The 13059-nt window shown below is 34.1% G+C and overlaps 1 protein-coding gene across 9 annotated transcripts in view; it reads left to right on the top strand.

Annotated features, from left to right (window-relative positions):
* The window catches only part of NBEA (neurobeachin), a 680995-nt gene that overhangs the window by 290709 nt on the left and 377227 nt on the right, over nt 1-13059 (top strand). For all 9 annotated transcript variants that reach the window (XM_064586204.1, XM_054506303.2, XM_064586203.1 and 6 more), the window contains one exon: nt 9747-9874. In XM_064586204.1, the coding sequence (XP_064442274.1) occupies nt 9747-9874 (128 nt within the window). The remainder of the gene's footprint in view (nt 1-9746; nt 9875-13059) is intronic.

Genomic DNA, 13059 nt, shown 5'->3' with positions numbered 1-13059 from the left:
CTGTAATGTCCAGTATCTTTAGAGCAATTAAAACTAAATGAATATTATATTTACTCTCAATTGTCATTTCCAGCACTCTTAATTTGTCTGTATAGATATAAGTTTATGTCAGATATTACTTTCCTTATACTTGAAGAGCGTCTTTTAAAAGTTCATGTAGTGCAAGTCAAATATATGAATTCTCTTAGTTTTTGTTTCTTTGGAAAAGTTACTTACCTTCATTTTTGAAAGATTTTGGTGGGTTTTTTTTTTTTTTTGGCGAAGTATAGCATTGTGGGCTGATATTTTTTGAAATGGATTTGAAATAGCCACTGTCTTCTGGCCTGCCTACTTTCTAGTGAGAATGTCATTCTTACCTTGTTCCTCTTTGTGTAATTAATCTTTATTCTCCAATAGCCTTCTTCAAATTTTCTCTTTATATTTAGGTTTCAGTAGTTTATTATGTCAAATATTGGTTATTAATTTTTGTTCTACTTGTTTTCTGAGCTTCTTACAACCATGGTTTGAGGAACTTTATCATTTTTGGAAAATTCTTACTCATTATCTCTTAACATACTTCTTCCCCATTTTCTCTCTGTCCTTCTGTTAGTTTTTTACTGCTACCATAATAAATTGCCACAAATTTAGCAGCTTAAAACAATACTAATTTATTATGTCATAGTTCTATAGGTTAAAAGTCCCAACAGGTCACATCGGGCTAAAATCCCAGTGTTTGCAGGGCTGCATTCCTTATTGGGGGTTTGGAAGTAAGCCAGGTTCATTCAGATTGTTGGCAGAATTCAGTGCCAGGCAGCTATAGAATGATGGTTCTGTTTATTTGCTGGTTATCATTCCGGGACTGCCCTCAGCTCCTAGAGGCCTTTTTCTAGTCCTTGCATATGACCCCTACATTCAGGACCAGTGCCAATGTATCATGAACCTCACACTTGGGACTTCTCTGGCTTCCCCTTCTGTGATAATAGCTTTTATGCCTTTCTCTTCTGCTTTATCTCTCTGACTCCACTGAGAGAGTTTTCTGCTTTTTAGGGCTCATGTGATTACACCGGGCCCACCTACATAATCCAGGATAATCTCCCTATGTTAGTGTTCAAAATGTGAATTTCACTTTTAGAGTCCCTTTTGCCATATGACATAGCCTACTCACAAATTCCAGGGATTATGCTTTAGGGACCTTTGGGCAACCATTATTTGACATACCACATTTCTACTTCTGGGATTTTAATGACATTTATGTAAGACTATTTGATACTCTTCCATAGTTCTTAAGTGCACTTGCAAACACACTCTTTTCTCTCTCTCCCTCTCTGTCATTATATACATATTCTTTTATTCTTTTTTGTTTCAACATGCCTGTTTTTATTGACCTAACTTCAAATTCATTTATTCTGCCTTAACTTTATTGAGTCTATTGATAAGCCTATTGAAGGCATTATTATCTCTTTTACTATATTTTTTATATCTAACATTGTTTCTTTTTTACAGTTTTTTACTTTGTGCTAAAATTCCCCATCTGTTTATGCATGTGGACTTATCTTTTTAACTATTAATTAACTCTTAATATGTTAATCATAGTTATTTTAAATTCTTTGATAGTTCTAAAACATGGTTTATCTGTGATTCTCATTCTATCAGTTTGTGATTCTGACTTTGTCAGTTTATCTTCTTTGTATGTCTTACACGTTTTGGTTGAAAGCTGGTCATTATATAGAGGATAGTAATAACTGAAATTCATGGTATTTATTCTGGAAATGGGCTTGCCTGTTATGCTGGGCCTTTAATGTTGTAGGTTAAGTCATTCTACCCAGGAGTTGAGCTAGGTTTGTGTTTTCTTGTTTTAGTTACTCTCAGTGCGCCACATGCCTTAAATTCTACTTGTACCTTGTCTTTATCTAGGGGTTGGCTTGTCAGATGTTTAACTCAGTGTTCCCTATTCTACCCTGATTTTTAGGCTTTCCTTTAATCCAACATTTTAATGAGGTTCTCTGCACTGTGGCGCCTTTTACAATAGTAGTCTGCTGTTATTTGCTATTGGGTACTTGCAAGCCCAGTGTTCGGTGGACATGGAGTTGTTTCCTATTGTTTTGATTCAAACTTGGTTTTAGGCAGGTATTGCCCTCAGTCTTGGAAGTCATATTTTCCACTGATCTTGCCCATTTCCAAGTGGTTGGAGAATCTCTGATTATTAGGACTCAGGATGTTTTCTGCCCTCCCTCAGAATAGAGATTTTTCTGTTCCCTTTCTCCAGCTGCAAAAGACTCTCTCTGGTACCCTGGAAGTGACAGGGTTTGCTGTCCTTTTCTAAGATGTAGAAGGCCTTTGTTCCATAGAGGTTATGGGGAAGAAGGAGCAGGCAGGGCTTTGTGTCTTTTCTGCAGTAGTCACTGTTCCCCTCCCTTACCTGCAGCAGTGAAGGAAGTTTCTCAGTTCTCCATGCTGCCCCCAGTCTCTCTCATGAGTAATGGTGAGGTTTGTGGAGAAGAGCCTGCAAATTACTGCAAACTCCCCGTGTGCTTGCAGCTCTGAAGATTTTATTCTCTCACATTAGCTTACACTTGGACTTGAGCAATTTATTAAAAGTATTAGCTGATTTCTTCTTACCAGTTTATGTGGTACCCATTGTTTCTTCCTCCTCCGTTCTGCCCCAGTGAAGCAAGTTCTTCATTCCTATCTTGTCTCCTTGTCTCTTCATTCCTTCTTGTCTGTCTTTCTTCAGATTTCAAGGCTAGTTGGTTGCCCTGTAACCTCAGCTCTCTGATGGGTCCTACCAGCGTTATAATTCTATAGATTATCTGTCTTCTTCTTGTGATTAGTGTAGGGGTGACCATTTCCAGCTTTCTGCATCTTAAATGGAAGTTCTCTGTTTTTTTTTTTTTTGAAGTCTGAATTCCTAACTCATGATTTTTCAATTTGTGTTTTCAAAAAATACCATGTGAACCAAGTACTATACTAAAAACACTCATCAACAGACTACAACCCCAGGAAATATATTCTCAGAACACTGTATACAGGCAGTTTTTTGGAGAATGTTCTCAATCACATCACCTATAAGGAAGTGAGATAGAAAGACTGGTCCAAGGAAAAGTGATGCAATTGTAAGGGAAGCCGTAGGCCATTCTGTGGGAAAGCTCTAAAACTGGAAAGGCCCTGACATATCCTCAACTGAATCAAGGGAGCTGGGCCTTTCTATCTCTTCCTTTGCTGGTGTTTGAATGCAGAGTGTTCCTGGTAAGGTGACTTAACTTCTGGCAAGACAGGTCCCTTCCTGGGGAGGGATTTAACTGTGAACCACTACCCAGCAGTCCTCCTAAGATCTCGTGAGAACCAAGGGTCTCTATCCTAAAGGGGGATCTCGGTACACCGCCATACCTACCATGTTAAAATAGTTTTTATCACATATTACATTTGTTATTTACTAGGAAAAGTTTTATTATTTCAACTTTTATATCACCTGTTTGAAATACAATTAGCCTTACTCTTTATATCACCAAGTCTGTTATTCTGTCTCAGTTAAATGACATATATCCTTATATCCTGACTTTATAGTTAATTTTTATATTTTATTTGACTAGTTGACTAGAAAGGAGGAATTTTTCCATTTCAGTTTGTTTGTTTTCTTTCTGTCTAAAACACATCTAATTAACAATTTCCCAACATACACTTCATAAAAAGCTTTTATACTTATCTAAAGACATTCCAGCATTACGTTTCCTAAAACTTAAAAAATGTGTATTTGGAATTTAGTTTACCGTATAGAGTAAACTTCTTACGTGCAAAAGAATTCTATTTAGGTTTCATTTCTTAGTCTGCTGTAAGTTCATCTATTTTCTTCACCTGTACTCATGCCCTTGAAAATGTATGTGATTCTTTTAAAAAAGAACAAAGAAAAAATGTCAGTTTTTTATTTAAAAGATCATGAGGAAGTTAGGTAAGCAAGAATTTTTTTCAGCTTCATGGTTTGATTAGTATAACCATAAAAAGTTATAGTTGAGAAAAACTGTTCAACAGTATGTCATAGGATTATAGGATCTGAGATTCAGGATGCATTTACTCATCAGCTATCTACTCTGTTAAATTATATTTCAGGGATGCCTCGGTGGCTCAGTTGGTTGAGTGTGCAACTCTTGACTCTTGATTCCAGCTCAGGTTATGATCTCAGGTCATGAGATCGAGCCCCTGTTCGGGCTCCACGCTAAGCATGGAGACTGCTTAAGATGCTCTCTCCTTCTCGCTCTGCCTCTCCCCTCTGCTCTTGCTTGGTCTCTCATAAATATATATATATATTTCACATTAGAAACTTAGTGAAAGCTAAACAAAATATTTTAAGTCACTGTTTGTCATTTCCTAGTCATAGTATGTAGCCAAATAAGAATTTAACTTTACAATTTATAGTTTTGCTGTCATTAATATTCTCCTAATCTTTTCTTTTTATCTAAGTTTACTTCACTTACTTAGTAAGTGAAGCAAATCACTTCACTTACTTATGCATGTATTTCCTAATTTACCCAGGAACATTTGATTAATGAAATCTGTTGTGGAATTCACTAGTGTAATAATTTCCTTTATAACTGAGCTGTCTTTTATGTACATTGCTTAAAGTTACATAGTTATTTTCATTCTAGATTTTATTATTATATATAACCATTTTATATGATTTAAGAAATGAAGAAACTTAAGAACTTAAATGTACCAAATTAAAGTATTAAGTTTTATTATATTTATGATATGCTAAGGACCTAGGAGAATACAAAATACTAAAACCAAAAGTAAGAATTATAACTTCATTAAGTGGCCCAAGTGTAAAAGAGTTTATTAAAATAGGACTCACAACATAAGCAGTGTCCTAAATGAAAGTAAAATTACTGTGTTTTTCTAGAATTCTTAAGGATATAACATTTGAAAATAATCAATACTTTGTAGTGAAACATATTTATGAGGAGATTAATTTAGAAAATGAGACAAAAATCTTACTTTTTTCTGCTGATTAATTTATTAATAATCTCCTTGGCCTTTGATATGTCCTGAGGTCAGTTACATTTGGCAAGATTTGAGAATAATTGCAACCATGGGTTTTCATACATTTTTTTCATACATTTTTTTCTATCTATCTTTATTCATAAAATTTCTTAAAACTGTAAATCTCTGTAAATGAGATTTTCTTAATATAAGTAAAAGCCAATACGCAATTGTAATTTTTAAAACCATAATATTAAAACTCTTGTGTTTTAAATTTAAATTTTAATCCAGGCATTAACACTTTAAATTTAAATTTCATCTAAAGCATTATTATTTTCTTTGAATATTTTGTTTTTATTGTTGGAGAATTTGTGAGAGTGGTTGATAAATTACCCAACTTGCAACAGTAGTTTTCTTCATGGAAATCGGTAATTCTCTTTCTTAAAAGAATTTGCACTTTTAACTATCAAGAAAAATAGCCAATGTCAAAATAACATCATAAGCATCATTAATGTGACTGAAGGGAATGAAAAAAAAAATTGAGTAGGGAGAGGGGAATGAGAAACTTAAGAGAATGCATTTCAGCCTGGAATTGGAAAATTTAGGGCCCAAGAACTTTCCTAAATACTAAGAAGTTGCTAGAGTGTTAAGATTATAAATCTCACTCAATACTATGTAGGGCAAATTACCTGTGTACTGAACCTTCACATTTTTTTGTGCATAAAATATCTTATACTTGAATAAATGAAAATAAGCTTTCAAATAAAACTGAAAAATTATTACTTACTCTTTTCCCTAAATCAAGTAAAATATGCTAATTTTTATTACAAAATAATTTGCCGAAGAACCTTGTTTTCTGGTAGTTGTTACATGTGCTGTTTAAAAAAATTATATTCAAAATGAAGAGAATAATTCATTTATTTTCATAGGACATAAGGCCAAGGAGTTCTCTTGTGTTAAAGTGTTTTATTTATTTATTTTTTACATGTTAACATAAATTTTCAGGTATATCTTGAGAAAAGGGAGTTTTACATTGTGCCCTTCTCTCAGATGAGAATTGAAATACCAGTATTTTTTTTTTTTTTTGTAATTGGTGCTTCTTTGCCTGGTGATAGAGGAGGGTATTAAGCTGAGATCTACATTTATATCATGTTCTTTGAGAATTTAAATTGTGTAAAGATGAAGATCACATACTCTTATCCGATGTTTACTTTCCTTTAAAATACATTGTGTGGAATCTATAAATATTAATGACAGCAACAACAAAACCTGTCCATTTCCTTCACTGTAGAAAAGTGATGGTGAAACTTTTCCACTTAGAATAGGCTGTTGTGGGGCGCCTGGGTGGCTCAGTTGGTTAAGCGGCTGCCTTCAGCTCAGGTCATGATCCTGGAGTCCCTGGATCGAGTCCCGCATCGGGCTCCCTGCTCGGCAGGGAGCCTGCTTCTCCCTCTGACCCTCCCCCCTCTCATGTGCGCTCTCTCTCTCTCATTCTCTCTGTCTCAAATAAATAAATAAATAAAATCTTAAAAAAAAAAAAAAGAATAGGCTGTTGTTTGCCAACAACATGGGTAGATCTGGAGGGTATAATGCTCAGTGAAATAAGTCAGTCAGAGAAAGAGAAATACCATACAATTTCACTCATATGTGGAATTTAAGAAACAAAACAAATGAACAAAGGAAAAAAGAAACAAAACAAAAAAGCGGACTTTTAACTATAGAGAACAAACTGATGGTTACCAGAGGGGAAGGGGATGGGGGAGGGGTGAAATAGAGATGGGAATTAAGGGTACAGTTATCATGATGAGCACTGAATAATTTATAGAATAGTTGAATCACTATATTGTACACCTGAAACTAATTCAACACTGCACGTTAACTCTACTGGAATTAAAATTTTTTTAAATAAAATAAAAATTAGAAAAATAACAGCAACAAAAAAGAATAGGCTGTTGTTTGATAGAGAAATCTGGCAGTATTATTTGATGATGATTTGCTGTACTTAAAGCCTTTGATCTCTTGCTGGGGAAAATGTTACATTGTTTGTTCCCCATTAGAATATTAAAATTATGATTACTGAATGATATGTAAGAGCATCATTTAATATTCTATTGAGTTTTATAAGAAAATAGTTGCTTCTTAAAATACTATTGTAGGGATTCACTCATTGAGAAATGTCTGTTTTTATCCCTTACCCGTAAGTCAAGGTAATTAATACACATGTACACATACACACTTATGTGATTAGTTGATTAAATTAACTGAAGTTTCTATTTGATATGTAACCTAGAACAGTACTGTTGCAATTCTGAAGCCTCCAAATCATACATAAACCCATAAATTATGGAAAAAAGGTCATAAACTGGGGAAAAATTTTCCTGAATTTAATTAGATAATAGTATATTACAATAGTATAGCTATGATGTGAACCTTTATACATCTAAAAATTTTCTTAGGTAATTTCACTCTCATTAATTAATCTTAAATAAAAATATTCATGCTTCACTCAGAATTCAGGTACATAAACAATAACATCTAGATTTTTCCCCTCTTCACAGGCTTGCTCTTAGCATTCTTGCTCATCTTTCTTTAGAGGAGGGGATTACTTTAGCTGGGAAGTTATGGGACATGATCCTGGAGATTAGAAGGAATGGATTAATTAATAGATATTTAAAAAAAAGGAGTTCTGTCTATATTCACTAAGAGTCAGAGATAGCTTATTATGATTATTTTATGACTTCAGGTAGCCTTCCCTTTGCTGTTTTATTACAATTTAGTAGTAGTAAATACTCTCATTAAAACAGTTATTTTCAAAGTGTGTTTCCTGGATCAGCAGTAGCAAACCACCTGAGAATTTGTTAGAAGTGCAAATTCTCACAGTACACCTAGACCTACTGAATCAGAAGTTATGGGGATGGGGTTCTAGGAGTCTGTTTAAACAGCATTATAGATGATTCTGATCTACACGAAAATTTGAGAACCATTGGTTAAAGAAGGTGCTTATCACCACTACCTCAAAAACTAGTGATGTACTATATATTGGCTAATTGAACATAATAATAAAAAAAATTAAAGAAGGTGCTTACTTAGTTCAGGAATAACAGAGTAAGGGGGAATATTGAGAATTCTCTGTATCTTCAACATGTCTTCAAAGCCCTACTCAGCTCCCTTTTTCTTGCCCAAAGTTGTTCCTCTAGAATATTCTCTTTAAAGTCTGTGGAAGTGCTCACACCAGTTTCCTCTCTGACTTCTTTCCCTAAAGCTGTTGACCCACATAAGAGGAGACAAAATCATATAGAAGTGCTAATGGTGAGGCTTTGAGTGCACAAATGATTCAGATCATGCTGTTTCCAAGTTAGGAAAGAAGGAATCCTAGATTATTCCCTCACCCCTATTTAATCACTTAACAATGCAGTACTTTAGTTTTAAATATTAGTAATATATTTAAAAATTATTCAATGATTAATTACTTTTTTGTCATTTATATTTTCCTCACATATAGCAAAATGTTACTTAGCTTTGTGGCAGAACTTTTATTATTTTGAAGCATTTTTAAATTTTTGCTGTACATGTCTTCTGTGTAGAACAGTGTGTAGTCCTCTAACATTATATTATTATATTGATTTTGGTTTTTTTAATCAGAGCTACATTTTGTAAGAGTAAATATAGTTTTTTTATATTCAAAGTAGCTATTACATTGTAAGAGCTGCCATTATTGACCTCTCACTGTGTGCTGGGTACTTTTCTCTGCATTCTATGTGACTTATTGCATTTAATCCTCACCAGTAGGCACTATGGTCATTTTCATTTTGTAGGCAAAGGAAGTCTAATGCCCCAAGCTCACCTAGGTAGCATAAGAGAGAACCAGCATTCCAGTTCACACAGTCTTAATTCAAAGCATTTATATCTAAGAGAGATAGTTAGATGTTACCAGATTATTTATTTGCTTGAGCAGAATTATTCTTTACCCCGATTTTGTTTTTACATATACTACTTGAAGTATTTTCAAGAATGTCAAATAGTGCTTACATGAGGCCATATAACTTAAAATTTAAGAGTGAACTAATATAAATAATAATGCAGGAATTGGTAAATAATAGTAAGTGGGCTTATGAAATGGAAAATGCCTACTTAAGCATAGCAATTTAATTGTATTACAGTGAATTCTAGTTATTCCTTTATTTGTCCAGCTTCTCAGAGAATTTTTAGGCAACTCTAGAGAGTACAGGTTAATTCTTTGTAACTGACACAATGATCCATGTAGTAGGTGTTCAAAACAATTTTATTTCATAGATAGAAAGATAGTCATGGAAGACATAGAGCTAGGAGCAGAGTCTGTGTCCCTTGCAGGTTATAGAATCCCAGTTGCCTTTCACAGAACAGTCATTCTACATTTTTTTAAAGATTTATTTACTCATTTTAGAGAGAGAGCATGGCGGGGTGGGGCAGAGGGAGAAGAAGAGAGGGAATCTCAAGTGTACTCCCTGCTGAGCACAGGCAGGGCTTGATCTCATGACCCTGAGATCATGACCTGAGACAGAATCTAGAGTCCTGGGCTTAACCAGCTGAGCCACCCAGGCATCCCTGGTCATTCTACTTTAGCAGCAGTCTTCAGAGTTAGCCTTATGACTGATGTGAAACTCTACAGGGTGTCCCTTCTACTGAAGCTGTTACTATTCCATGAGTTAGAATTGTACTTTTATGATTTTTCAAGATTTTAATTTAGAAGTAAACTTTATTTGACTTTTTGTATTGAATTATATTTACTAGTCTTTATGTCTTAATTTCAACAGCATCACTGCAAAACTTGAAAGAGCTTTAGAAAAAGTTGCTCCTCTTCTTCGTGAAATTTTTGTAGACTTTGCCCCATTCCTATCTCGTACACTTCTTGGCAGTCATGGACAAGAGCTATTGATAGAAGGTATGATTTCTCTCTATTCTAATTATTTTTAGTTTCCTATAATGTATCTATTACTCATGATATAAATTGTACTTCTGGAGGAATATATATTGCCAAAAGAATATAAAGACATTGCTGCCACAAATTCTAATAAGATACTCGTACATGCTTTCTTCTTATTCATTTTGAAAAATAACATGTTTTCACAGTCAATGCTAATAATAGAATGGAGAACTTTGAAAAAGTGTTGGACTAGGAGGCTCTGGCTCTGAAAATCCTAGTCTACCAGGGCTGCAGTATATCCTTCATTAGGTTGGTGTGTTTACTAAGCAATTTGCTCTAAAATTTCCTTTTAACTCTAAGAGCCATGCTTCTGTAAGTGATTTCCTTATTCACATAATACTTGTAATATGAAAATTCTTAACTGAGAAAATGTAAAGAAGTACTTAACCTGGAATTGACAAAGCTATTGTCTTTTACTCAACAGCAGCTTAAGTGGAATGAGAAGGGAAAGCAGATAAATTATTATGAAGATTTAATTAATGCACCAGTATTAGAGAGCAGCTTTTAAAAATATGGTTATCTGAAGCCTTATTTCTTTAAAAAGTTTGTTTTATAAATATTCAAGAACTTCAGAAAGGGGTAATCCATATCTAGATGATCCTGTGAATAAATAATGGCTTTAGGTACTATTCCTTGAATTTAGCAGGCTTATGTATATTTTTTTGCTTTTCACTTTCTATTTACTGTCATTTTCCTGTGATTGTTCTCTCATTGTCTCAGCTGCTTTTATGAAATCTGTTTCTATTAGGTGAGACAGTAATTGTTAATAACCTGACTGGGTTTAAATCTTTGTTTACTACTTTCTTAGCTCTCTGATCTTTGTGAATTATTTAGGCATTTTGTAACTTAGGTTCTTTCTATAAAATACAGTCAGTGATAGCACCTCCCTCCCAGGGTTCTTGTGAAGATTAAATTATATAATGCATATAAAGTTCTTAGAACAGTGACACACAGGTGAGCTATTCATTTTTTTTTTTTTTAAAGCACTGAGTTCTTGTTCAAGGCCAAGCATTTTCTTAGGTACTTGGAATGTATTAGTTTATAACAGACAAAGATGTGGAATCTAAAAAAGGAAACAAATGAAAAAACAAAAGCAGAAACAGACCCATAAATACAAAGAACAAACTGGTGGTGGCCAGAAGAGAGGGGGATGGAGATGGGCAAAATGGGTGAAGGGGAATGGCAGACAGGCTTCTAGTTATGGAAGGAGTAAGTCAGGGGGATGAAAGGTTACAGCATAGGGAATATATTGAGTAGTATTATAATAGCATTGTACAGTGACAGTTGGAAACTACATTTGTGATGAGCATAGCATAACATATAAAGTTGTCCAATCACTATGTTGTACACCTGAAACTAATGTAGCACTGTGTGTCAACTATACTTTATAAAAGAAAAAGAAAAAAAAAAAAAACAAAACCAACCTTCGTTAAAAAAAAAAAAAAAATCCCTGCTTTGTAGAGCTTATATTCTAGCAAGGAGAGGACATTTAGGTAAGTATTGAACATAATAAATAAATTATAGACCATGTTAGAAGATGGTAAATGCTATGTTAAAGGATAAGTCCAACACAGGGGTTTGGGATTCTAAAAATGGCAGGGTCGGGTTGCGGTTTACTTAATAAATCACCCTCTTTAAAACTGCATCCCGGGCACCTGGGTGGCTCAGTCTTTAAGCATCTGCCTTTGGCTCAGTTCATGATCCCAGGGTCCTGGGATCGAGTCCCACATAGGGCTCCCTGCTCGGCGGGAAGCCTGCTTCTCCCTCTCCCACTCCCCCTGCTTGTGTTTCTGCTCTCGCTATCTCTCTCTCTGTCAAATAAATAAATAAAATCTTTAAAAAAAAAAAAAAAAACTGCAACCCAACTCTGCCATTTTTAGAATCCCAAAAGTGCTGTGTTGAACTTACCCTTTAACATAGTATTTACCATCTTCTAACATGCTCTATAATTTTAAATAGACCAATGATAAAAATTACATTTAAGCAAAGACTGAAAGTAGGTGAGTCATACAGCTTACTAGAAAAGCATTCTAGACTGAGAGAATATTTAGTGCAATGACCCCCTAATGTGTTACTTTACCATAAGAAAAAAATTAATAAACATTATTGAAAAAATAAATCTTAAATATTTCCTCATACACTAAAAGTCCCTTATTTTTTCTGTATTTATATATATTTTTTCCTAAAATGATTTGACAAATTCATATGAGAAATATAATAAATAGTGGTCCAAGACATGCTAAAATAAACAGAATAAATTTAGAAATGTTAGTATTGAGTCCTTGTAGTGTTATGAAAACTGGGACACAGATCAACACTAAGTTTTCCAGCAGCCAAAGCAAAGAAGGAATTATTTTAAGTTATAAGACCCACGTTCCTGGTTCCTCAGTGACAGTTTGTGACAATGTGAAGCTCTAAGGAATTACTGTGAGATAACTTTTAACTGTCTGTGTTGGTCAGGCAAGACCCCACCCCACACAGATAGCCCCTGTCCAGAATTTTCTGTGACCAGGCATCTGGACTCTTTCTTATTTCTTCCCAGCACTGCAGTGAAAAGGTAGGAGAAAAGGCTGGGTAGGAATTGAGAGCTGTTTTTCTTGGGCTTCCCTAAGGTTACCTAAAATATTCTGAATTGAGTTGAAAGGGTATTAAGAACACACCTCTTGGATTTTTAGAAAAAGTGACTATGCTAGAAATGAAACATTGGAACATGTTATATATTGAAAGTTCTCTTTGTGTTCATCTGGCAGAATACAATTTTATGTTGTAACTTTTCTGCATCCGAAGAGTTTAATATATCCCATTTTTAAAACTATGTGGATGTAATGTTCATATCCCTTTTTTGCGTTAAAAGTATTTTACATAATAAAATGATGATAGTAAATGGCAAAATTTTAGATTTTGAGTTGTATTTTTTAAATAGAAAGTTGACACACTTACAGTATGTCCTCCAAATTTCTGCCAATCAATACAATTCAAAAATCTAGGAACATCTGTAACAGAACAACATTCTGTATCCCTCACAATTTAGTTATAACTTTCCTTTTCAGACTCAACTAGTTTCTGTCCTCTTTAATAGAAGACATTAATTAAACATGAAAACAAGTCACATGTTATTACATTTCCTTGTTTTTGTATAACTC

This window comes from Mirounga angustirostris, unplaced genomic scaffold, assembly GCF_029215605.1.
Source record: "Mirounga angustirostris isolate CCGP_5_RB_7025 unplaced genomic scaffold, mMirAng1.0.hap1 SCAF_3, whole genome shotgun sequence".
Lineage (NCBI taxonomy): Eukaryota > Metazoa > Chordata > Mammalia > Carnivora > Phocidae > Mirounga > Mirounga angustirostris.
This window is presented reverse-complemented; position numbering and strand designations above follow the sequence as displayed.